The 27,144-nt window shown below is 40.7% G+C and overlaps 1 protein-coding gene across 2 annotated transcripts; it reads right to left on the reverse strand.

Annotated features, from left to right (window-relative positions):
• Nucleotides 1–24,161, reverse strand: ppid (peptidylprolyl isomerase D). 2 transcript variants are annotated; one of them, XM_063046409.1, is made up of 10 exons: nucleotides 24,033–24,161; nucleotides 19,977–20,117; nucleotides 19,737–19,843; nucleotides 18,728–18,916; nucleotides 17,102–17,224; nucleotides 12,871–12,977; nucleotides 6,671–6,818; nucleotides 3,368–3,454; nucleotides 3,158–3,200; nucleotides 1–3,034 (listed from the first exon to the last, which is right to left on the reverse strand). In XM_063046409.1, exons 1-10 carry the CDS (start codon nucleotides 24,115–24,117, stop codon nucleotides 2,946–2,948), a joined length of 1,119 nt encoding a protein of 372 aa, XP_062902479.1. In that variant the 5' UTR covers nucleotides 24,118–24,161; the 3' UTR covers nucleotides 1–2,945. The 2 variants fall into 2 exon arrangements, 1 of the variants encoding a protein (XP_062902479.1); XR_010017725.1 differs by lacking the exons at nucleotides 1–3,034; nucleotides 3,158–3,200; nucleotides 3,368–3,454; nucleotides 6,671–6,818 and having other exon boundaries at nucleotides 12,965–12,977; nucleotides 18,656–18,916.
• Nucleotides 24,162–27,144: the final 2,983 nt, after the last annotated feature.

The following is a 27,144-nucleotide window of genomic DNA, read 5'->3' on the forward strand; positions in this document are numbered from 1 at the left end:
TATACAACTTTATTAATTTACAGAACAGATGAAATTTAGTTCTCATAGCAATAAGACACAAAAATTGAAATGTTTCCATTGATAATGAGGATAACTGAACTAAATTCAATCAAAGCAATATTCTAGTCTGTACTTAATTTTCTTATTCCGTCAAAAAAAGTTGAATGCAAAGTAAAACTTGCTGTCACCTGCCCAGAATGGGTTTCAGGATGCATGTTGTTTCATGGTAAAAGCAGCATTATCCTTGATGCAATAAACATTGATAATTTTCTTTATCTCTTCTGATAACCATAAAATAGAATTGGTATTAAGAACTACACTGCTCCATAATCTTAAAGAGGGTGGGAATGGAGAAGTGAGTATCTGTAAAAGTTTTAATCGCAAAACCCAACAGGTGGTTCTATAGGACCGCAATCTAATAGCGTGAGGATGAGGTTTTAAGTACCAATCTTACAGCCTCATCCAAATTTGGATCTGTTTCAATTTCACTCTCAAAATAGGGGACAAGCTCTCCTCTACAATCACTCTAAGCACCGGTGCCCCACAAGGCTGTGTACTCAGCCCCTTGCTGTACTCACTGTACACCCATGATTGTGTAGCCAAGTTTCCATCAAACTCAATATATAAGTTTGCTGATGACACCACAATTGTAGGCCGTATCTCAGGTAATGATGAGTTTGAGTAGAGAGGAAAGTAAGAACCTGGTGGCATGGTGCGAAGACAATAACCTAACCCTTAATGTCAGCAAGACAAAGGAATTGGTTGTTGACTTCAGGAGTAGCAGACCGCAGACCCCATTTACATCGGCGGTGTGCAAGTGGAACAGGTCAAAAGCTTTAAATTCCTCGGGGTCAATATCACAAATGACCTGACTTGGTCCAACCAAGCAGCCACTGCCAAGAAGGCCCACCAGCACCTTTACTTCCTGAGGAAACTAATGAAATTTGGCCAGTCCCCTAAAATCCTCACTAATTTTTATAGATGCACCGTAGAAAGCATTCTTCTAGGGTGCATCACAACCTGGTATGGAAGTTGTCCTGTCCAAGACCGGAAGAAGCTACAGAAGATCATGAACACAGCCCAGCACATCACACAAACCAATCTTCCATCCTTGGACTCACTTTACACCGCACGCTGTCGGAGCAGTGCTGCCAGGATAATCACGGACACGACCCACCCAGCCAACACACTTTTTGTCCCTCTTCCCTCTGGGAGAAGGCTCAGTAGCTTGAAGACTCGTACGGCCAGATATGGGAACAGCTTCTTTCCAACTGTGATAAGACTGCTGAACGGATCCTGACCCAGATCTGGATCATACCCTCCAAATATCTGGACCTGCCTCTCAGTTTTTTTGCACTACCTTACTTTCCCTTTTCTATTTATGATTTATAATTTAAATTTTTAATATTTACTATCAATTTGTACTCCAGGGAGCATGAAGAGCAGAATCAAATATCACTGTGATGATTGTACGCTCTAGTATCAATTGTTTGGTGACAATAAAGTATAAATCATCTATTGTGTATTATATTGGTTGAAAGAAAAAAAATACTACTGGACCCTAGGAAGAAGTAGTTCAATTACTGAGTTAACAAGCACAAATTTAGTCAACTTCAAATGGATTCGTCATAGAGCACAGATACAGGGCCTTTGGCCAAACAAGTCCATACCAAGCACATTGTCTACCAAGTTAGTCTCAATTTCCTGCACTCACTCCCATATCCCTCCATTCCACGTATCTGTCCAAGTGCTTCTTAAATGATACTATTGTACCTGCCTCAACCACTTGCTCTGGCAGCTCATTCCATATACTCACCATCGTCTGCGTAGAGAAAAAGTTACCCTTCAGATCCCTTTTAAAACTTTCCCCTCTCCCCCTAAATCCATGCCCTCTAGTTTTGGACACACCTACACTGGAGGAAAAGACCATTACCGTCCGCTTACCTAAGCCTCTCAGAACTTGAAACACTTCCAAATCGTTACCCCTTACTTTCCTACATTCCCAGGAATAACCTAACCTGGCCATCATCTCCCTAAAGCTCAGGCCCTCTAGTTCCTTCGATAATTCTAACTTCAACATTAACAATTCTAAAGTAATTAGTTTTCTTTAAAATCAAGGAAAAAAATTATTAGTTTCCATGCACACATATAACATGTAAACTGGAGTTTAGTTACTGCCATGTACTGTCAGCAATAAACATTTCATTTTTACTTTAACCATTAAATAGCATAGGTAAAAGACAAAATAAAAAGCATCAATCTATGCTTTAATTGTATTTATGAAAATAATATCCAATGGAGTTTGACACAAAAAAATGCTGGCGGAATTCTAGAGGTCAGGCAGCGTCTATGGAGGGAAATGAACAGTCGACCATTCAGGCCAAGACCCTTCATGAGAACTGAGAAGACAGTGGGACGAGGTCAGAAGGAGCACAAACTGACAGGTGATAAGTGAGTGCAAGTGGAACAGGTAAGATGGAAAGTAGAAAGACGAAAGACGCAAAAGGCTGAAGAAGGAATCTAATAGGACAGAGGAGATCAAATAAAGGGAAGGAGGAGGGTAACCAGAAGGAGGAAGTTTTGGGTGATGGGGAGGTCGCAAGGGCAGATGAGGGGAAAAAGAGGTTACAATGGCAAGTTAAAGAAAGAACAATTCTTCTTACATGTATTATTTCTTATATTCAATTACTGTGAAGAGAACCCTCAACTTAGATGGCAGGAAAAAGTTCAAAACTTTATTTTCAATATTTATTTTAATATTTTAACAATTTTATTACACATGGCATAATTAAATTTCAATGTTTATTCACCATCTAGTCTCTTGTTTTCTATAGACAAAACACATTATCTGACAGACAACAGATCCAACAAACAGAAGTGCCCAAGAAAATGGAGACCAAAAAAAAAACTAGGCTATTTTGAACTGTTTAAAAAAAAACAAATTCTCAAGCAAACATTTTTGCATAAGCTGCCTTTTCCTTCTCTTTCTCTTCCTTCTTCTTTTGTTTCACCCGGAGTATTTCGTTGTTTATAGCTGCAAGAATTTAACAAAAAGAAAAGCATTTAATATTTGTGAGCCAAGGAAAATTCCAATTTATTTTCTCTGCTATTCTTGCCAGCGTCAGAAACAAATTTCTGAATGATTTTTACAACTTGCCTTTGTCTTCAGGTGTTATTTCCTGAGCTTTCTTAAGATCACCCTACAGAGGAGGAAAAAAAATAAGTTACTCCTATGTTATACTAGTACCTTTTAAGTTCTTAAATCTCTTCTCAATTTATTCCAAATTGGTAATGTCTTCTGTAAACAATTGTGATCAAGAGATAAAGAAAAATACGCCAATCATAACAAGGTAATGTGCTACTGTACCAGTGCCTGGTCATAATCCTTCTTTGCTTGCCAAGCCTGTGCCCTTCTATAAAGTGCCTTTGTGTTTGATTGATTAATCGTCAAAGCCTTTTAAAAAGAAAAGAATTAGATAAGAGATCAGTTTCCTGTGATTTATTAAACTTCAGCTTTGCAGTGGCAAAGCAAAGCAGGGTAAATTTACTTTGAACTTTGAAATGGAGTGAATGAACAATTTTACAGGAGTTATCTTTTCACTCTATAAATACACCATAGCTTATACCACTTGGCTGTGCAGCAGAGATGGTGGAGACAAACTCTCAAAAGCACTCTCACCACAGAAGCCACAGTAACGATATACATTATGGCGGCCATTGGGAAGATTATTGAATAAAATATACACTAAAGAGAAAAATAATCCAATCCTACAAAAAACTGAAATGATACCAAGAAAAACTGCTCTTTAGTGCTGACATTTAACCACATGAACACATATACTCTCCCACACATTCTCGCCTGAACCACATCCCATGGTAGTCTATTGTGCTGTCTGAAACACTAAAACATGGATGAGGCTTATAAACGCTGAGTATAAAGATAAGTATTTGCTTCACGTCCTCCACTGGGACAAAACACTGCTAGGATTAGGAAGTGGGCTATGTGAACTAGGATGGAAGACGTGGGGAAGTGCAGGAGGGTGCCTCTATGAGTAATATGGCTCCTAAGGATGCACCTCATGGGCAGAGAACCTCTGCAGCGTCCATTGCATATGTATCTCCAGATTTAAATTCTGTAAAAAGTACTCTTCGCCAAATTGGCGTCAGGCTAAGCATTGTGGGAGGTGTGTGCGCGCACGGAATCTGCCTTCTGAAGTTTCCAATTCAGAGCCGGATGGTCCTTTCAATGGTATTAATATGGAATTGCCAAGTAACATCTCTTTTCTGGCCCTGAGAGCTTACATTTACATCCATAACACTATTAATGTGCATCGCATGACAACTAAGATCATCGTTATAAGCTTAACACTGCGCAAACATCAGAAAATATAGTGTTGATATTGACAGAAAAGTGCATCGCTGAAGACGGGCACGGTTTTAACCAGAGATGATTACAGAAATTTCTCCAAGCAATAGCAATTTTTAGACTTTTATTTTATTTCAAGATGCAGCACAGAACAGGCCCTTCCAGCCCAACGAGCCACACAGCTCAGCAAACCCGGATTCAACGCTAGCTTAATATGGGACAATTTACAATGGCCAATTAACCTACCAACTGTTACATCTTTAGATTGTAGGAGGAAACCAGAGCACCCAGAGGAAACCCACACGTGGTCACGGGGAGAACTTACAAACTCAGTACAAACGATGGCAGTAAATGAACCTGGGTTGCTGTTACTGTAAAGTGTTCTGCTAACCACTACTACAGATGACATCGGAATTGGACTCTGATGCCCCGAGCTCTATTAGTGTAGCGTTATCTGCCACACTACTGTGGCATCAGTACAATATGTAACTTGATCTAAATTCTAGGCAAAGAGTTCCCTGGACGTTTCCACAATCACATGGCCACTGAGTGGCCAAAGCTCTATATGCCTAATAAAGTCATCTCTTGAGCGCAGAGGTCTCCAATACCTAGGTTCAAGTACATTAAAAGAATATGATTTCTAGCACCAGAATACAGACTGGGTGGAATGTATGCTGCAAATTCCCATTTTTCAAAAGCATTTTTCCTGACTTGGGAATTTCTAAGATGGTATTTTTAACTAGGACATGGAGACCACATAATTGGAATCCTACTTAGCAGTTCCTCGAAGCAAAGAGCTGAAAACTTTGGGCTAAGTGGGTGGGGAAAGGTTCAGAACTCAGGCTGATGTGTCGTAAAGGGGGAGAATCAGAATCAGGTTTAATATCACCAGCATGTATCACGAAATTTGTTAACTTACCAGCAGCAGTACAATGCAATACATAACAAATGTAGAAAATAAATAAATTACAGTAAATATATATGCATATTAAATAGTTAAATAAAAATAGTGCAAAGAGAAATAATAAATAAGTGTGCTAGTGTTGAATGCACATTCATGGGTTCAATGTCCATTCAGAAATGGAATGGCAAAGGGGAAGAAACTTCCTAAATCGCTGAGTGGGGGCACATGGTGATGAACATCGGAAGTAAGGGTGACCTCCTTTAGATATAGCCAATGGGACCACCTTCACTAAAAGGACAGCAGCGATTAGAAAGGCAACTTACTTATCATCCCTGACACCTGTTTCTTTCCAAAACATAATATTCTTTCAGATACAAAATCTGCTTTCTTGCCCAAAGTGCAACTGAAAACAGATCATCCTACTGATATACGTTTTCAGAAACAGAATATTTTTAGGTAGTGGGAAATCAAAAGATATTGGTATTCAGTGGGACCCAAGTGCCTTTGTACATAAATTAGTGGAAGCTAACATTCAGATACATCAAGCAATTAGAAATCTAAGCTGTATTTTGGCTTTTGTTGCAAGATTTTATGGATAGATGAGCATAAAAACATAAATGTTCTAATTATACGGATTATACGGAGCAGTAATACAACCAGGCCTGGAATATTGCTTGATAACCTTGTCTCCCTACCCAAAGAATAGAGAGCAGTGAAGGTTCACTGGATTGATTTCTGGGATGGGGGGGGTGGTTTGGCTGGGCCTATACTCCTAACTTTGGAGGATGTGAGGTGATGTCATTAAAATCATACAGAATTTTTTTAAGATTGAGAGGATAGATGCAGGTATGCTGCTTTGCATCTCTAGTAAAAAGAATCACAACAAGGGGCTGAAGACCAAGCCAAGGAAAAACTACTTCACCCAGAAGGTAATGAATTGTCAGAATTCTCTATCCAAGATCTCTGTGGTACATCAATAACAGAAGACATTTTAAAATTATTTGTATATTTGAAAAACAAACAGAATGTAAGAAAATTGTGCTATTAACTTATTCACCATCATTTAGCTGAATGCAGATTAAATATGAGGTACTGAACTATCAGTTCCTGCTTAAAGCATCTTTTCAGCTCCTAATTAGATGTCATTTATTTTATCTTTTGAAAATTTGCATGCAAAACCATTAATCATTGAGGTTTCTTGATCGATCCTCTTCAATTTTTCCCATCGGAATTTTTTTTGTTTACTTTATTCTAAAGTTGTTCAAATAAAAGAAACTTCCATCCAGGGGAAAAAGTTTCCCCTGTAAACCAATGATTAACATCATGGCAAAATCATATTATAATTTAAATTTTAAAAAACTCTTTTGCAACAAAGATAGAAGTTTCAGGTAAACACAAACCTCATCACAACTTTCAATGGCACCATCCCAGTCAGAAATTTTCAGCTTGCAGGCAGCTATGTTCAGATGACAACTTAGTGCAACAGAATCCAGTTTTGTAATCTCTGCTGATTTTTGATTAATTTCATCTCTTAATGCATCTATATATCTTAAAGAGAAACATATGAAGATTAAAATCAGTCACTTTGGAAAATTCAAACAAACTTAAAACAGGGGTACTTTCAGAACCACTTACATAGCCATTCCCATCATTCCCCAGGTAAATGACATCTTTTAAAACACTTGCTTGCAATTTTCTCCATTTGTCCACTTCACTTTCTGCCGAATCCATTTACTGCTATGTCCTTTCTATCTACCACACCTGAAAACATGCCCTTTTCCCCCTTCAATTGGGACAAGTTTAAGTGAAAGCCTTACCAAAATAAAACTGTGACCTTCAATCTGCTATCAAGAAACTATTCCAAAAGAATATCATGGCCCAGCCTGATCCAATACTCACCCACATTCATATATGCAATTTTCAAGCAACTGTTTCAGGAGGACGGAGAGAAAAATCTGTATGATGTTCACTGTCATTTCCCTATAACATACACGAGTAAACTCAGCCATAAGACTAATGAGGAGAATTAGACCGTTCAGTTCATCAAGTCTGCTCCACCAGTCCATTATAGCTGATTTATTATCCTGCACCTTCCAACTTGCGTCCAGAAATTCCAGCCATTGCTGTTCTGTCATTATCCCTGCAAGTGTTCCCTTCCAATCAACTTTAGCCAGATTCTCTCTCATGCCTCTGTAATTTCCTTTATTCTACCGTAATACTGATACATCTGACTTTAGCTTCTTGCTCTCAAACTGCAGGATGTATTCTATCAGAGTCAGACTTGACTTAACGACTCAACAACAACAATTTGTAATGTCAACAAAGATAGGAACCCGTTCAGCTCAACCTATGTTTCTATAATTATATTTCCAGGTGGGGGAGGGGTTTATTTGATGCTGCGACCTAGCACAGCAAGATTGCAACCAAGTTTCCAGCAGCTTATCCACTACGTCATTCACCATAGATCTGGTTCAGCAACTTGATCTCTTCCAGGAATCTGCTGCTGGGATCCTCAAAATATAAATTATCAGAGCATGTGGCTTCCTTTCACTTTCAGAATTCATCATTGTGGATCATCTGGTTTAGAGCCCAAGAATAAAGAAAGGACATTTGCATTTGTGCATGGGGCTTGGAGTCCCACTGCTTGTTTTATATTGTGTTTTAATTTTTTAGTGTTATCTTCTGGACCAGAAAGGTACATTGTCTGGCATGGCTCCACTCAGCAAAATGAAGTCAGAAACCCCCATCAGGTTGACTAGATAATATAGACCTTTATGATCAATACTTGGAGTGCAATATGCACAAACAAGGAGATGAGCTGGTATAACTCCTTGGTAGATAAACTGAGGTATATTCAATGGAAAAGATATACTGACCTACTCCAAAATACTTGGCACTTTGGAGGTGATGTTTATATTTTTATTTCATCATGGGATATGGTGTCACTGGCCTTCATTGTCCAATATGGTCTTCCATATTGGAGGGAAGTTAAAATTCAACCACATTAGTAAGACCTTAGTCACCTACAGTACAGTGCAAAAAGTCTTTGTCACATGTAAAAACAATCTGTAAAGCGAAAATGCTTTCAAAAATAATGTAATGAAAAATTTCTAAATACCAAAAAAACTACTACAAAGAGCAATAAACAGTAAAAAGCTAAATCATATCAATATTCGGTGAGACCACCTTTTGCCTTTAAGATCGTCTGGAAGGCTGTTCCAAGCACCTTGGAGAACATGCCACAGTTACTCTGCAGACTTTGACTGTCTCGCTTTCTGCTGTCTCTCCAGGTAATCCCAGACCCCCTTGACATTCTTGAGATCAGGGCTCTGTGGAGACCATACCATCTGTTGCAGAACTCCTTGTTCTTCTTTTTGCTGAAGACAGTTCCTTATGACCTTGGCCTTTCGTTTGGGGTCATTGTCCTGCTCCAGATTGAAGTTGGGACCGATCAGGCACCTTCCTGATGGTATTACATGATGGATGAAAATCTACTTGTACTTCTCAGCATTGAGGATTCCATTACTTCTGGCCAGATCACCAACTCCATTTGCAGTAATACAGCTCCAAACCTCCACTGTGCTTCACTGTTGGCTGTAGGCACTCATCCATGTTGCACTCTCCAGGTCTCCTACAGACAAATTGCCTCCTGCTTGAACCACAAATTTCAAACTATGACTGGTCAGTGCAGAGCACTTGCTGCCATTGTTCAGCACCACAGTCCTTGTGTTTTTGTGTGTAGGTGATTCTCCACTTCAGAGGAATGGCATTTTGGCAGCAACTCTTCCATGAAGACCACTTCTGACAAGACTTGTCTGGACTGTAGAGGGCTGTATCTGTGTTCCAGTAGTTTTTGTAAGATCAGAACCGAGCGCAGTGCTGGACTTTTTCCGATTTATAAGAGACTTCTGCTCAATGCATCTCTTGCCTGCTGCACTCAGCATGTTGGCTGTTAGTCCGTCCTGTTGGGAGCAGTCTTTCAATGATTCTATAGCGTTTCTTCAATTTATTGCAAGACCTTGATGGGAATTATGTTCAAGCCTCTGAATAGTAGCCGTTGTTGGGAGTACAAATTACAACAGGTGATAGAAAAGGCATTTTTATGGCCAATATTACGATATAAAATACAAAACATCATAATATAATGATAGTCAGAGGGATTTCAATATGCAGGTAGATTGAGAAAATCAGCCTGATATTAAATCCCTAGAGAATGAATTTATATAATACCTACTAAATAGCCTTTTTGAGCAACTAACACACATCAAAGTTGCTGGTGAGCACAGCAGGCCAGGCAGCATCTCCAGGAAGAGGTACAGTCGACGTTTCGGGCCGAGACCCTTCGTCAGGATTAACTGAAGGAAGAGTTAGTAAGAGATTTGAAAGTGGGAGGGGGAGGCGGAGATCCAAAATGATAGGAGAAGACAGGAGGGGGAGGGATGGAGCCAAGAGCTGGACAGGTGATTGGCAAAGGAGATATGAGAGGATCATGGGACAGGAGGTCCGGGGAGAAAGACGGTGGGGGGGGGGAAGAAAGATGGTGGGGGGGGGGAACAGAGGATGGGCAAGGGGTATAGTCAGAGGGACAGAGGCAGAAAAAGGAGAGTGAGAGAAAGAATGTGTGTATAAAAATAAATAACGGATGGGGTACGAGGGGGAGATGGGGCATTAGCGCAAGTTAGAGAAGTCAATGTTCATGCCATCAGGTTGGAGGCTACCCAGACGGAATATAAGGTGTTGTTCCTCCAACCTGAGTGTGGCTTCATCTTTACAGTAGAGGAGGCCGTGGATAGACATGTCAGAATGGCAATGGGATGCGGAAGTAAAATGTGTGGCCACTGGGAGACCTGGCTTTGTCCGCCAGAGAAAGCAGGATCTCCCAGTGGCCACACATTTTAATTCCACTTCCCATTCCCACTCTGACATGTCTATCCACGGCCTGAAACGTCGACTGTACCTCTTCCTAGAGATGCTGCCTGGCCTGCTGCTTTGATGTGTGTTGCTTGAATTTCCAGCATCTGCAGTATTACTGTTGTTTGCGTTTTTGAGCAACTTGTGGTTTTTCCGCTAGGAAAAAGACAATTCTGGATGTGGTGTTGCTCACTGAACCAGGTTTGATTAGGGAGCTAAAGATAAAAGGAACCCTTAGGAGACAGTGATCATAATATGACAGATTTCACCTTGCAGTGTGAGAGGGTGAAGCTAAAGTTGGATGTATTGGTATCACAGTTGAGTAGACACAGGCATGAGAGAGCAACTGCCCAAAGATGAATTGGAAAGGGACAGGAGCAGGGATGATGGCACAGCAACAATGCCTGGAGTTTTTGGAACTAATTTGGAAGAAGCAGGATCAGTCCACCTGAAAGAAGCTTTCTAAAGGGAGGATGAGGCAACCGTGGCTGGTAAGGGAAATCAAAGACAGCATAAAAGCAAAAAGGGCATACAATATAGCAATAATTAGTGGGAAGCTTTTACATACCAACAAAAGGCAACTAAACAAAGCAATAAAGAGAGAAAAGCTGAAATAATGAAAGAAAGGTAGCCAATAATATAAAAGAGTATACCAAAAGTTTTTCCAAATATACTAAAAGTCAAGAATGGACATTGGGCCGCTGGAAAATGATGCTACAGTGGGAGCAATGGGGAATATAGAAATGTTGACACATTGAATATGTATTTTGTATCAGTCGTCACTGTGGAAATCACTAGCAACATGCCAGAAATACAAGAGCCAGGGGGCAGAAATGAGTGCACTCATTATTACTAGGGAGAAGGTGCTTGGGAAGCTGAGAGGTCTAAAGATTGGGAAGTCACCTGAACCAAATGGACTACATGCCAGATTCTGAAAGAGGTAGCTAAAGATTGTGGAGCATTAGTAAAGGTCTGTCAAGAATCCAGATTCTGGAATGATTCCAAAGGACTAGAAAATTAAGGGAGCGAGGCAAAGAAAATTTTAGGCCAATTAGCCTAAACGATTAGAATCTATTATTAAGAATGAGGTTTTGGGGTACTTGCAGGCACATGACAAAAATAGGCTGACCTTGGCATAGTATTTTAAAGGGAAAATCTTACCTGACAAATCTGTTGTGATTTTATTTTATGTTATTGAGATACAGCACAGAACAGGCCCTTCTGGCCCTTTGAGCCACACTGGCCAGCAACCTCCCAGTTTAATGCTAGACCAATTAACCTACCAACCGGTAGATCTTTGGACTATGGGAGGAAACCGGAGCACCTGGAAGAAACCCACTTGGTCACGGGAAAATTGTACAAACTTCTTACAAGCAATGGCCAGAACTGAACCCAGGTCACCTGTACTATAAAGCATTGTGCGAACCACTACACTACCCTGCCACCCCAGAATTCTTTGAGGAATTAACAGGCAGAATAGATAGAGAGCCAGCAGATGTTGTTTACTTGCACTTTTAGAAAGCTTTTGACAAGGTGCCGTACTTGAGGCTGCTGAACAAGATAGGAGCCCACGATATTGCAGAAAAGATAGAAGGTTAACTACCTGGCAGGAGACAAAGAATGGGAATAAAGGAGGCATTTTCTGATTGGCTGTCAGTGACTATTAGTGATCAGCAGGGGTTGGTGTTGGCATTGCTTCTTTTGACGCTATATGTCAATGATAAGGATAAGGGAATTGATGGCTTTGTGATCAAGTTTGCTGACAATACAAAGATAGATAAAGAGGCAGGTAGAGCTGATGAAGCAGGGAGTCAGCAGAAGGACTTGGACAGATTAGGAGAAAGGGCAAAGAAGTGGCAAATGGAATGTAGGAGAATGTATGGTCATGTATTTTGGTAGAAGAAATAAAGGGGCAGACCATTTTCTAAACAGAGAAGAAATTCAGAAATTGAAGGTATATAGGGACAAGGAGTCCCAGTGCAGGATTCCCTAAAGGTTAACTGCAGGTTCAGTTGGAAGTAAGGAAGCAAGTGCAATGTTAGCATGCATTCTGAAAGAACGGAGGCCTTTTAAGACATTGGTCAGACCACATTTGGAATATTATCAGTAGTTTGGGCCCTATATGCAAGGATGTAGAGTCATTGGAGAGGGCCCACAAAAAGTTTACAAGACTGATCTGGGAATCAAGGGTTAGAGTAGGAGGATTATTTGATGGCTCTGGACTTGTCATCGCTAGAGTTTAGGAGAATGAGGGGGAGGGATGATCTCACCGAAACCTGCCATACACTGCAAGGCCTGGATAGAGTGGATATGGAGAGGGTATTTTCAATAGTGGGAAAGTTTAGGACCAGAAGGCACAGCTCCAGAATAGAAAACATCCTTTTAGAACAGAGATGATGTGGAATTTCCAGAAGGTGGCGAATCTGTGAAACTCACTGCTATAGATGGCAGTAGAGGGCAAGTCACTAGATATATTTAAAGGAAAGGTTGATAGGTGAGGGTGTCAAAGGTTATGGGGGGGGAAGAAGGCAGGAGAATGCAAATGAGAGGGATAAGTCAGCCATGATCAAATAGTGTAGCAGACTTGTTGGGCTGAATGCCCCAATTCTGCTATGTCTTATGATCTAATGGCCAGCACAACCTCAAGTTCAATTAAGTCTATCAGCATATTCCAGCCTCGCATAATTACCTTAAAGCCTTGGAGTATTTCTTGTCTGCCATAATCCAGTTCTGGGATTTAAAGAAGTTATTCCCAAGATTCTTTAAGTCTTCTGCAATCCGAAAAACGGTATCAATCTGTTTAAATAATTTTAATAAAGCTTGGTCATTCTATGAAAATATGTTGAAACAATGAACATACAGATTAGAAGAAGAACCTCACATGCTCTATCCCAGTTACGCTTCCAAATTATTGCTTTAGCTATTTTTCCATTTTTGTCCTCTTACAGCACTTCTAAATAGCTGAATCGTCTCATCAGCAGAATGAAGTCTGCCCATAACAGGGCACATAGCAGCCCTGTGACTTTTAGAAGTCACCCTCAAAGGAAAATAGTTAAATGGCTCCCAAATTTTTTGACTCACTTTCCCTTGGGTTTAAATTTTTTTGTGTTCTGCTACAGTGCTGAAAATTTAACAGCTTAGAACTCCCTCTCCAAAGTATTTATGTTACATCCAGCTTTCTACTGTGTACTTATGCACCTAGTTTAGCATCGAGCCCTAAATTTGAGATCAATGGGATTGGCATGTTCAAAGGAAATAAGATGTAAAAACGTAGCAGTGATTCTTGTAACACTTCTTAAAAACAAGACATGAAAAATGCTAAGATTTTCAAAAGTTGCTCAATTCAGCAAAATCTAAATCAATTCTACCCTGCCCACTAATAAAATCAATATCTATATTCTGTAGCTGCATTTAAAAAGCACTCTATTGCTGGAATTCAAATAGTTGCTTTATGTTTCGTTCCATATCTTTGCTTGATCAATGTCAAAATGGTTCCACTATTTCGATGTATTTAACCTGTACACCAACTGTGGTGTAGAGAGATCAAAATGATCAATTTGTGTCAGCAGTTCCAGGAATCACAGAATTCTGAACCACTAATATAGCACATTAATCATGCTTGTTTCAGTGAGCAAGTAGTGATTCTGATCGTGTATGACACACACAGCTGTGTCAGCGAAAAGCCACAAAGGCCAGAGGGTGTCTTCAACACCACGCTATAGTGGGCTCAAGAATACATACAGAGCGCCAAAATCAGCAGCTTTTCTTCACGTTCTTCACCGTGAACCTGGACTTTTAAGGGCAAAAAGTTCTACATATAATTTTCCTCATATTTCGGATGAGCAGATTGAACACGGGCACATATTTTGTTGATGAGGACAAAGCACTTAACTTCCAAAGTTGTGCACCATCAAACCCCCTAAATGTCGTATGAAACAAATTCCAGTTTGGTTTTCAGCGACACAATAGCGAGAATTCTCATGATCCCCCAGCAGGCAAATAGGATTCAACTGTGCTTTGTGGATTTAATTCTTAGTCTGGTTAATAGGAGCAGAATTAGGCCATTCGGCCCATCAAATCTTCTCCAACATTATATCATGGCCGATTTATTATCCCTCTCACCCCATTCACCTGCCTTCTTCCCGTAATCTTTGACTCCCCGATTAATAAAGAACCTATCACCCTCCACCTTAAATATACCAAATGACCTGTCCTGCACAGCCATCTGTGGCAATGAATCCCACAGATTCACCACAAACTGGCTGAAGAATATTTTCATAATCTCTGTTCTAAATGGACATCACTCAATTCTGAGGCTCTACCCTCTGGTCCTAGACTCCCCCACTATCGGAAACATCTTCTCCATATTCACTCTATCCAGATCTTTCAATATTTGATAGGTTGAAATGAGATTCCCCATCTCCCTCCTCCCCATTCTTCTAAACTCCAGTGAGTACTGGCCCAGAGCTATCAAATACTACACTTAGTTAAACCATTCCTTCCAGGAATCATTCTTGTGAACCTTCTCTGGACCCACTCCAATGCCAGCACATCTTTTCTTACACAAGGAGCCCAAAACTGCTCATAATACTCAAAGTATGGTCTGACCAATGCCTTGTAAACTCTCAGCATTACATCCCTCCTTTTATATTCTGGTCCTCTTGAAATAAATGCTAACATTCCATTGCCTTCCTTATCACCGACTCAACCTGCAAGTTAACTTTGAGGGAATCCTGCACGTGGACTCCCAAGTCCATTTGTACTTGATTTTTAAATTTTCTCCCTGTTTATAAAATAGTTCACACCTTTATTCTACCAAGTGCATGACCATGTACTTCCCTACACTATGTTCCATCTGCCCCATCTTCCACTTCTGTTGAAGCAGACTCCCTGCTTCACCACTACCTCCCCCGTCTACCATTATATCATTCGCAAAATTGGCCACAAAACTAACAATTCCATTGTTCAAATCATTGACATATAACGTAAAAAGCTGTCCCAACACCAACCCCTATGGCACAACACTAGTCAGTGTGTAGCCAACCAGAAAAGGCTCCCTTTATTATTACTTTACTATCTGCCTCCCACCAAACAGCCAATCCTTTATCCATGCTAGTATCTTTCTTGTAATACCATGGACTCTTGTTAAACAGCCTCAAGTGAAAATCCAAATAAACAAAATCCACCAATTCTCCATTGTCTACTGCCTGTTATTTCTTCAAAGAATTCCAACAGATTTGTCAGGCACAATTTCCCCTTCAAAAAAAACCATGATTACTTTAACCATTGTAACCTGCCTCCAAGTGCCCTGAAACCTCATCCTTAATAAGTGAGGGGGGAGGGGACGACAAATGGACAAGAGAATCACAGAGGGAGTGATCTCTGCAAAAAGCAGAGGGAGGGGTTGGGGGGGGGAGATAAAGATGTGTTTGGTGGTAGGATCCCGTTGAAGATAGCGGAAGTTGTGGAGAATGATGTGTTGGATACGGAGGCTCAGGGGTGGTAGATAAGGACAAGCGAAACTGTCCTTATGTTAAGACGGCGAGAAGATGGGGTGAGCACAAACATTTGGGAAATGGGTGAAGGCAGCATCAATGGTGAAGGAAGGCAAACTCCACTCTTTGAAGGAAGAGGACATTTCTGGTGTCCTGGAAAGAAAAGGAACAGATGTGGCAGAGTCAACAGCATTGAGAAAAGGGAGTAGCCTTTTTATAGGCTGACAGTGGGAAGAGGTATAGTCAAGATAACAAGTGAGAATCAGTAGGCTTATAAAAGATGTCAGTCAACAGTTTTTCTCCACAGACAGAGAGATTGAGAAAGGGGAGAGAGGTGTCAGAAATGGACCAAGTGAATTTAAGGGCAGGGTGGAATTTCGAGATAAAGCTGATGATCTTGACAAGCTCAGTGTGGATGCATGAAGCAGCACCCAATGTAGTTGTCAATGTAGCAGAGGAAGATTTAGGGAGCATTACCGTGGAAGGCTTGGAACATGGACTGTTCTACATAACCAATGAAAAGACAGGCATAGCTGGAACCCAGGCAGGTGCCCAAGGAATCCCAAAGTCTGGAGAAAGTAGGAGCCAAAGGAAAAGTCATTGACAGCGCAGACCATTTCTACCAGATGGAGAATGATGGTGGTGGAGAAAGAAGCAGAGAGCTTTAAGACCTTATTGATGGGGGATAGAAGTGTACAGAGACTGGACATCCATGGTGAAAATGAGGTGGTCAAGGCCAGGGAATTGAAAGTTAATGAGGAGATCATGAGAAATGTTGCGGGGGCAGTTGGGAGGGACTGAACCAAGGGGATAGATAAAGGTAAGAGAACACGAGTTCAGAGTGCAGGCAGACTCAATGGGCCCCAATGGATACCCCTCGAGTCTGGAGAAAGTGAGAACAGCTGAAGGAAAAATTGTCGAGGGTGAGGGTCAGTTCTGCAGAATTTTTGTATCCCATATTTTTGGCTAGCTTACCTTCATATTTCATCTATTCTGTCTTTATGGCTTTTCTTGTTGCCTTCGGTTGGTTTTTGAAAGGTTCCCAATCCTCTAGCTTCTGACTAATCTTTGTTATATTACATGCCCCCTCTTTTGCTTTTAGATCGTCTTTGACTTCCCTTGTCAGCCACAGTTGCCTCATCCTCCCTTTAGAATATTTCTTCGTCTTTGGGATGTATCTATCCTGCGCCTTCCTTATTTCCCCCATAAACACCAGCCATCAGACAAGGAATGAATGGGAACATTTAATTACTAACCTTTGGTTAAGCTGGGAGATACGGTTACCATTCACAATTCTCATCTAGTGACCTCCCACTCAACAATGAAAGAGCACAAGACTAGGCATGGATTTAAGCTGTTAACAATTGCTTCTGGAGTACACACAGGTTTCCTGGATAATATATTTCGAAGGAGCTACAAACTTACATTAGTTATATCTTCATCATTATCTTCTGGAAAGTCTGGGTATGCATCCCCTGATCCATCAGCAGGAGCAAGACCTAACTCATCTCCTTCTTTAAGTTCACCACAGTTTTCTATAATACATTGCTGCAGAAATGCAAATACACCTTTAGTAAACAGCCGAGCACAGGTTAAATGTTGACTGTATTAAGAATATTCAGCAAATGAAAACATTTACTTTTATCAGAGACTCATATTTCAGTTTCTTTCATTACAAATTAGGACAGGTTTATTATAGGATATACTATATACTATATTTCTAGAAATTGTTCTCAAAACATATGCCACAACTTTAAAGTTTGTGATGTCCAGTAACAACTTGAATATATGAAGTAAGACTGCAGATAACATGAAAACTGGTGCAGTCATACAGCAAGTCATACGCTACTATTGGGCAGAAGATGGGTAGAACAATTGCAGATGAAATTTAATCCTGATAGGCCTGAGGTGATGCACTTTGTCAGGATTACTAAAGATATGGCATATACAATGAATGGGAGAGCCCTAGGGAATACTGATAAACTGGGACCACAGTGTACAAAACCAAAGAACCCCAAAATGGAAGACATATGGGGATGTTGCCTTTGTTAACCGAGGCAGAGAACCAGAGGCAGGAGGACATGGTACAATTTTATAAAACACAAGTTTGACCACCTTATACAGCTCTGCTCCCCAACTATAGGAAGGATATAATTGTACCGGAGAGGCTGCAGAGGAAATTCGTGAAGATATTGTCTGGGCAAGTGTGGTTCAATTATGAGAAGTGACTGGATAAACCAGGAATGTTTTTCTTGAAGCCAAAGAGAATACAAATGAACGGGGGCATAACTAGAGCAGACAGTGGGAAACTTTTCCCCAGAGCAGAAGTATCTAAACTAGTGGGCGAAGGCTTAGCAAAAGGTTTAAGAAGTTCAGAGGGGATTTGGAGTAAAAGCATTTTTAACCCAAGGATGACGTAAACCTGGAACTCACTGAAGGTTCGTTCACAACATTTAAAAAATATCAAGAACACTGAATCACTAAGCAAAGAAAGCAACTAAAAAGTGCTCTAAATGGGATTTGACATGAGCACCATAGCCTTTCTTTCCATGATAAAAGAAGATCTAAGTTACAAGCAACCTTCCAATGTCAAATGGGACAAGGCAAAGATTAAAATGGCTTGACCAAGGGTCTCAGACTTGAAGCATCAATTAATTTCTTCTTTTATAGATGCAGTCTGACCTGCTGAGTTTTTTTCCTGAATTTCTGTCAATATTTTAGATTTAAGTATTTGAGGTTCTTTGGATTTTCAGTCAAATAGTCGTGTCTCTACAGATATTGTTATACTTGTAAAGTTATTTAGCATTTGTCACTGAAGGCCAAGAAAACCATGACTGGTATACACATTTCTAGGTTACATCTCCATTACTAAAAATTGATAATGCTTCTGCAACAAACTCAAAAGCAATCTGCTCAGAATTGGTAATTAAAAGTGAAATTGTCAAAAAGCAAGAGTAAAAATTGTATTCTAAAACTTACATAAAATATCGGTCATCAATAATCCCAAAAGATATATCTGGACCTGTTCTTTTTTTTTGATGTTCTTCTCACCTTTACAGGCTTCTCGGCTTTTACTTCAACATTTTCCAGCATCTTTACCACTCCCAATCCTTTCAATGTCTGACCAAAAACCACATGTTTGTTGTCTAGATGAGGAGTAGGCACCGTTATGATGAAGAACTGCGAGCCATTGGTGTTTGGTCCTGCATTGGCCATACTAAGAAGTCCTACTTGGTCATGCTGCAGGAGGAAGGTAAATAACTTCATTGAAAATATATACAAGTGAGATCCAAGGAAACTATACAAATTGCAATGCTACTTATAACTGTACATGAGGGTGCTTATATGTTAAGAGTGGCACGGTAGTAGTTAGCACAACATTTTACAGTACAGGCAATGCCAATTCAATTCCTGCCACTGTCTGTAAGGAGTTTGTATATTCTCCCCATGACTGCGTGGGTTTCCTCCAGGTGCTCTGGTTTCCTCCTACAATCCAAAGGTTGGTATTTTGAATAGTCATTGTAAATTGTCCCATGACTAGGCTCAGATTAAATCGGGGATTGCTGGGCAGCACAGCTCAAAGGGCCTATTCTGTGCTGTATCTCAATAAATAAATAAACTTATAAATGAGGGCGCATTACTAAACTACAGCAGAAATCATAACAGCATTACTTTGGCTCTACCTTTTAAGTAAAGTTACTTATGTTATACTTATTTCATAGTATGTCTGCTGACACATTTATTAATGCAATTAATTCATCAATGTGTGAAATCCACTGTCACATACAATTACTGACAGTGTTCTTTTGAATATCTTTCAGCAGCTTTTGCTAACGATTAGAAATATAAATCAGCAAATGTTCTAAGAGGACATCGGAATTAGTTAAGAGAAATGCAGAACTTTGTGCTCAACCGAGTATCAAAGTTCCCTTTACTCTACCCAATGCTTACAAACCTCACATTTTACATACTCTGTGGTAAATCTATATTGCCTACTCAGCAATACAGTTACTGGTCCAGTTAGTACACATGTTCACAACACACTCAATTGCTTTTTAACCTTGTAATGAAAATTTTCATCTTCAAATTTCTCTCCATAGATACTTTCTCCTCCAGTTCCATTGTGATTGGAAAAATCTCCTCCTTGAATCATAAACTTCTTTATAACTAAAAAGATTGAAAACAATTGAGTAATTATTTGTAATAGTCATTTATTTTTTAAACAATAATCTTCTATTCAAAGTTAAACTTGAAGCTCATTACATTCGTTTATAGCGTCCATGTTAAGCAACTGACTTACTCCTGTGGAAGGGGCAGCCTTTGAAATGCAGAGGTTTTCCAGTGGTCGGCCCAACTCCCTTCTCTCCAGTGCATAATGCTCGGAAATTTTCAGCTGTTTTAGGACAAACGTCGGCAAAAAGTTCCAGAACTATCCGCCCAACTACAAGAATAAAGGTACCAGAGATTTCAGATAAATGGATTATTAAAAAAATCTAAAACATTTTAGACAATGAAACTTAACGGGAAATTTAACATTTCAGCAGTCTACGTTAGCACAGTTTATCTACATATACCCATTAACCCTGTCCAGCTTCCTTTCTGTAAACATTATCCTCATAAAGCTGAGCCATCAGCTTTGAGGATTCTGTATTGAGAGAAGGCATATAGGACAATAAAACTTTTTCTTTTTGATGACTGTGGAAGAATTTTCACCAATTTACCAGAACACAACCTCAATGGGCTGAATGGCCACCTTTCTGTCCTATTATCTATGTTTAAAGCAGAATTGCATATCACAAATGTAATTCTGGTAAATTACACAAACATGACTTACATGACTTTAACCATTACATTATTGAACTTTTACCACTGTTTCCACAGAGATTTTGTGCCCCATGAAACTATTGAGAGCCATAATATCAAAAACACAACAAAACACAGGAGTACAGACATCATTTGAAATCTAGTTCATGTGCAATCAATTTTCCTTCAGCTCGTAAGGAAAATACTAATAGCATCATTTTAGGCTATAAACTATATCAAGCCTTTTTGAGTTAAGACATCTCAGTTCTGTTCTCATGTGCTTGGCAGATACATAATCAAATTATTCTAAAAAATACTGTTTGTCAGTAAAAAGTATTTGTATTTATTTTATTTCTTACATCCAAGGGAGTAAAAATCTTTATGTTGTATCTCCGTCGCAATGTACACAAGAAATGTGGGAGGATATTATCCAAGCACTAAAATTGTGTACATAATTGTATTGTATACATGTATATACAGTCCGATCAATGTGTATTGATAAATCCGATGGCCTGTTGGTCCTGGCCTTAATGCAACAGTACTGTTTGCCAGATGGTAGCAGCTGAAACAGTTTGTGATTGGGGTGACTGGAGTCCCTGATGATCCTTTGGGCACTTTTTATGCACCTGCTGCTGTAAATGTCCTGAATAGAGGAAAGTTCATGTTCACAGATGCGCTGGGCTGTCCGCACCACTCTCTGCAGTTCCCGTACCAGGCGGTGACACAGCCAGTCAGGATGCTCTTGACAGTACCCCTGTAGCAAGTCCTGAGGATCTGGGGACTCATGCCAAACTTCTTCAGTTGCCTGAGGTGAAAGAGGCACTGTTGTGCTTTTTTCACCACACAGCGGTACATACAGTCCAGGTGAGATCTTCGGTGATGTGTATACCGAGGAACTTTAAACTACTCACCCTCTCAATTACAGTCCCATTGATGTCAAAAGGGGCTAGCCTGTCTCCGTTCCTCCTGTAATCCACGATCAACTCCTTCCATATATTCCATGGTGTATATATTTATAGATACTATGAATTTTAATAAGGGAACCATGAGTCCCAAAAACAATGGTGCAAGCACCACAGCAGTTTGACACATGGTGTACACTAAATTCAGTAAATTGTCCAGTCTTGCCTCCAACACCTGTACTAACTCATTACGGGAAATATGAGTTCAATTGGCTTCAGCATCACAATATGAATGAGCCATGAAGTGTGGCGAGGTTTTTCTAGCAGTTAAGCATCAACCAATTTACACTAAGACGTTTACCAGAATTACATTTTAAATTGCTAATAATTAATTTTATTTTGATGTAATGATTTAAAAATCTCCACTTTCCTAACCCCACCAAATCAAGAATTCCTGTTCAAGTCAAATTCAAGCCAGCTCCGTACAAGATCAATCCAGCTGGAACGGCAGCAAATGGAAGAAAACACTGGAATATTGGTGTTAAACATCCAATGATATCTGAAGCATAGGTACACATAGTTATACTTGTACAAAACACTACTCTGGTCACCACACTAGAGGAAGCATGTGACAGCGCTACAGGGGATTTAGAAGAGTCACCAGAATACTCCCTTGGAGGAAGTACTTCAGCTGGCAAACCAGATAGGCTGACGTTGTTTTTCTTCAGTGAAGGCTTGTGAGGTGAATGGGGGGGGAGGGGGAAGGAAGAGTGAAAATGGCGTGCCTAAATGAGGTATACAAAGTTACGAGTAGCAAAGATAAGAGTGAGAAACCATTTTTACTTTAGATTTCTATAACCAGAGGACAGAGGAATACAGCAAGAGGAAGGGATTAAAACGATTTGAGGAAGATTATTTTCACCCAGAATACTTCTGAAATGGTAGAATGCATAACTCGAGGAGTTGGAGGAGAAAAATATTTTCACAACAATTAAGTTGTTATTAGATGAGCACTTGAAACATTGTGGCCAACAAGACTTCAGGCCAAGTGCTGGATATAGGGATAAGTATACAGAGACATTTGAAGACTGGCATGGACGTAGTGGGCAGAGGAATCTGTTCTGGTGCTGTATGACTCTAAGGCCATTGCCTTGCCCTTCAGCTTTAGCTCTAAATTATCCTCGGGGTACTTTCCATGCAACCTTTGGAACAATGCCGGATGGATGCACAGGAGATTACTTTTCTTAGCTGAGGAGTCAAGAGCCAGGAATAAGACTCAGAATAAAGTGTAGACCGGTTAAGATTAAGATGAGAAATTCCTTCACTCAGAGTAATAAATCATTGGCATTCTTGCCCCAGATGATGTGGAGGTTCAGATATCAGTTCATTCAAAACAGAAATCAATAGATTTATGCTCAATCCCCAGATGTAGCTCCAGGAATTTAATCCAGAATGTCAGTGAAGTCTATGTACCCTTATTCCCTGCAATAATACACTTCAGTCAAAGAGTGATTAATTTGTATACGTTATCAAGTGAGAATAGCACAGTGTTATTGCCAACTAACTTGCAATGTTTCCTATAACCTGGTATCCCTTTAGTTGTAGATATTGCCAACCAAGCACCCTTCCAGACTTTAACTCCAAAGCTATTTATTTTGATGTCACTCTCAGATCCAGCTGATTTTGCCCTCCTCTTCTAAACCCAATCACCACACTTCCTCATCCAGAAAGATTCTATTCTTCACTTCTATTGCTTCAATGCCACTTTCAGGAGAAATGAATACACTCAAAGTCTATCAACACTCCCTAGAGCCTTGCTCCCTTGGATACTGATATTCACTTGTTCAGGTCCACTGGCATCCATCCCTCTTCCTAAACAGATTTCCCATGAAACCAGCCATAATGCAATACTTCCTCTTTTCCCAAAGTCCAAGCCATAAACACTCTAAGCAAATCAGTAATGTATTTATACAGGCTCTCAAACAGAATACCATACTCAATGTTTACTTTGCAGCCATCTTTCCAATATGTAGGCAATGTGGTTAGGCTTAACAATGGATATTCTAATTAACCGAAATAGGCCACATTGCTGAATGTTTCTCTTCATTGCATTGACATGTGAGAACCCATATTTTTAAGCGATTGATCATTCTAATTCTGTCTGGACGATACAGTTCCAATTAAATTTAACATGCGCTCATCCACCTGTGTTTAATCTTCCTACTAGCTCTGACAGCTCTCCTTTACGTTTTCCCCAACGACTCCTGCATTCTAACTTGTCACGCATTTGCCCTCTGTGCCCGTTTCCCTCCACCTTACGACCCGTGTACCTCAGATGATTCCTAGTTTGGATGATTTGGAACATTAGCCGAGCCCCAACCTCCACGTGCTGCCCGACTTGCTGAAAATCTAAGCCTAAAGCAGTCCTTTTCGACCTTTGAAAAACCTTCCACGTCTCAGAATGCCCCAGAGCCCTTACGCACGAAGCTTTCCTCTCCGAACCTAAACCAGTGGGCAATTATTTTCGTTGGCAGGACGAGGCGCAATCTCCAGCCACTAAGGGGCAGGGAGCGTCTGCTTGCTGGCGAGGATTAAGGAGCCCGCCGGCCTGCAGCCAAGACACCTCCGACCTCCGGCCCCCAGCTCCCTACCTAACTCGCCCGCCATGCTCACGTCCAGAAAGACCCGCGGGTTGGCCGCATTAGCGGGCTTCACTTTGGGAGAAGAATTCGCCATTCCGAACGACTGCAGCCGCGCGCACACAAACGATTTCCGCTCACACTCGAACGGATATCCGCTCACACGCTGCGAAAAAATCCTCGGCGGTTTGATTTAACACTCAAGTGAAAGTGTGCGAACTCCTGAAGCGTTTAAGCCGAACCGAACGGTCAAGTGCGTTTTTTTTAAAGAGCAAGATTAAAGGAAGAAATTGAAAGCTAGTGTGCGGTTTCAGCAAGTAGTTGCGAAAGCCTTGAATGTAGGAGGATTAGAGGACAGTTTTTGTTTCAACGTTATAAATTTGTAATGAGACTGCAGTAGGAAAGCTGTGTCTAGGTCTGGCCTTCCTTCCTAAGAGAAGGGTATATTACGAACAGCGAGGGTAAAGCAATAGTTTGCTAGATAAATCCCTGAAATTCTGGGTGTGCCATACCAGGGATGATTATGCAGACTGTCTAACTTGTTTTGTGTTTGGAGGAAAGAGGGGTGAACGCATTGAAACACGCAAAATTCTTGTTACTGAAAATGCAGGGATAATGTTTTCCTGCCGAAGGGTTTCGGCCCGAAACGTCGACTCTACTTTTTTTCCATAGATGCTGCGGCCTCCTGAGTTCCTCCAGCATTTTGTGTGTGTTGCTCGGATTTTCAGCATCTGCAGATTTTCTCTTGTTTGGGATAATGCTTTCCCGGCGCGGCATACCCAGAACCACGGGACACAAGTCTCAAAGTTCAAGGCTGGTGAGAACTGTCATCATCTATACAGTAGCGAGTCCTTTGAATTCTCTGCAAAGAGGACTGACTGTTGATGTTAAAGGAATCAGGGTATGTGGGGTTACTGCAGAAAAGTAGCACTTCCAAAGTAAATAATTTATTAAATATGTTTTAGTTTTTAGAACATTAAAAAGTCTTTGACAAGAACAGGCCATTCGGCCCAATAAAGCTTGCCAAATTCCTATTCACATAGTGTGCTGAAATAACTATTGAGTTTAGATTTGAAAGTCTCTAAGGTACTACTTTCAGCTGCACAACTATGTATGTGTACAACTTGCTGTGGCAAGAAATGCTTCCTGATGTTAGTCTGAAATCTCCCCTTAACCAGTCTCCACTAATGGTCCCAAGTCCTCGTTGATGGATTAAATTTGAAGTGGCAGCTAGCATCCACCTTACTTACACCCTTTATGATTCTGAACACTTCTATCATGTCTTCTCTCATTTATGTCTATTTAGGCTAGAAAGATTGAATTCTTAGATTTAGATTATGAGAACACTCAGTCCTCTTTTATTGTCATTTAGAAATGCATACATGCATTAAGAAATGATACAATGTTTCTCCGGAGTGATATCACAGACAACAGTACAGACCAAAGACTAATTATAACATATAGTTACAGCAGTGCAAAGCAATACCATAATTTGATAAAGAACAGACCATGGGCACAGTAAAAAATAGTCTCAAAGTCCCGAGTCCCCGATACCAGGCGGCGAAAGGGAGAAACTCCCTGCCATAAACCTCCAGGCACCGTCAACTTGCCGATACCTTGGAAGCAGCCGACACTGAGTCCATCCGTCCGAAAACTTCGAGCTTCCGACCAGCCTCTCCGATACAGCCTCCCGAGCGCCATCCTCTGCCGAGCGCCTTCGACCTCTCCCCAGCCGCTGAAACACGCAAAGCCGAGGATTTCGTGGCCTTCAGCTCTGGAGATTCCGGTTACCACACCGTAGCAGCTGCAGCGAAGCGGGCATTTCAGAAGTTTTCCAGATGTTCCGCTGTACTCTCACATCTGTCTCCATCAAATCAGAATTGTGCACAGTCCCCTACTTGACAGATAACAGATATTCATCACCGGAGAGGCCGCACGCGCTGCCGTCACGCCGCCATCTTCTCCCCCCTCAATCATTCTTTATATCTCATACCCTGCAGACTTGGAATGAGTCTCGTCACCCTTCTCTGAAACCTTTCTGATGCTTTCACATCCCTCACAAAATATGGAGACCAAAATTGTACGCAGTACTCAAGGTGTGGCCTCACAAGCATATTATATAGCATAAAGAGAACGTCTCTAGATTTAAACTCCACTGAGTGCATTATATAGCCCAACATTCTATTAGCCTTCCTAATCTTTTCTGAGCATCTTCTAGTTATGGATAGTGATGAGTCTGCCAGGACACCCAGATCCTTCTCATACTGTGCACTTCCTAACTCAAGACCCCCATTATATATTCATATCTAATATTTCTACTTCCTATATGTAATATTTTACATTTGCTTACATTAAATTTCTTCTGCCGTTTATCTGCCCACATCTGGATTTTGTTTAGATGAACATCGACTTCTCTAACTTCCGCTAATGCCCTGCCTCCCCCTCGTACCCCATCCGTTTTTTATTTTTATACACACATTCATTCTCTCTCTCTCTTTCTCCCTCTGTCCCTCTGACTATACCCCTTGCCCATCCTCTGGTCCGTCCCCCCTTTCCTTCTCCCTGGGCCTCCTGTCCCATGATCCTCTCATATCCCCTTTGCCAATCACCTGTCCAGCTCTTGGCTCCATCCCTCCCCCTCCTGTCTTCTCCTATCATTTTGGATCTCCCTCTCCCCCTCCCACTTTCAAATCTCTTACTAACTCTTCCTTCAGTTAGCCCTGATGAAAGGTCTCGGCCTGAAACGTCGACTGTACCTCTTCCTAGAGATGCTGCCTGGCCTGCTGCGTTCACCAGCAACTTTGATGTGTGTTGTTTGTTTAGATCTAACTGTGTTGATTCTGCTGCCTGAATGTTATCAGGCCATCCCCCTAATTTTGTGTAATCAGCAAACTTTACTAGTGTATTTGCTTATCCAAATCATTAATGTAAATTAAAACAGCAGCGGCCCCAAAGTTGATCCCTGCAGAACCCCACTTTTAACATCTTCTAGGTGTGAAAGTTATCTTCTCACCATAACTCACTGTTTTCTGTTTTTGAGCCAAGTTTGCCCCCATATGCACATCTTACCCTGAATCCCTACCTTCTGTAATTTGATTATTAACCTCTTGTAGGGTACATTGTC

This window comes from Mobula hypostoma, chromosome 4 (genome assembly GCF_963921235.1).
Source record: "Mobula hypostoma chromosome 4, sMobHyp1.1, whole genome shotgun sequence".
In the NCBI taxonomy this organism is placed as follows: domain Eukaryota; kingdom Metazoa; phylum Chordata; class Chondrichthyes; order Myliobatiformes; family Myliobatidae; genus Mobula; species Mobula hypostoma.

Bases quoted from the DNA above. Each gene is read 5' to 3' on its own strand.
- ppid (XM_063046409.1), bottom strand. From the start codon at position 24,117: ATGGCGAATTCTTCTCCCAAAGTGAAGCCCGCTAATGCGGCCAACCCG. The intron at 3,201-3,367 runs GTACAGTAGCAC...CCTCCTCTGTAG, and splicing joins AGGATTATGACCAGGCACTG to GGTGATCTTAAGAAAGCTCA. The intron at 3,035-3,157 runs GCAAGTTGTAAA...AAATTCTTGCAG, and splicing joins AATAACACCTGAAGACAAAG to CTATAAACAACGAAATACTC.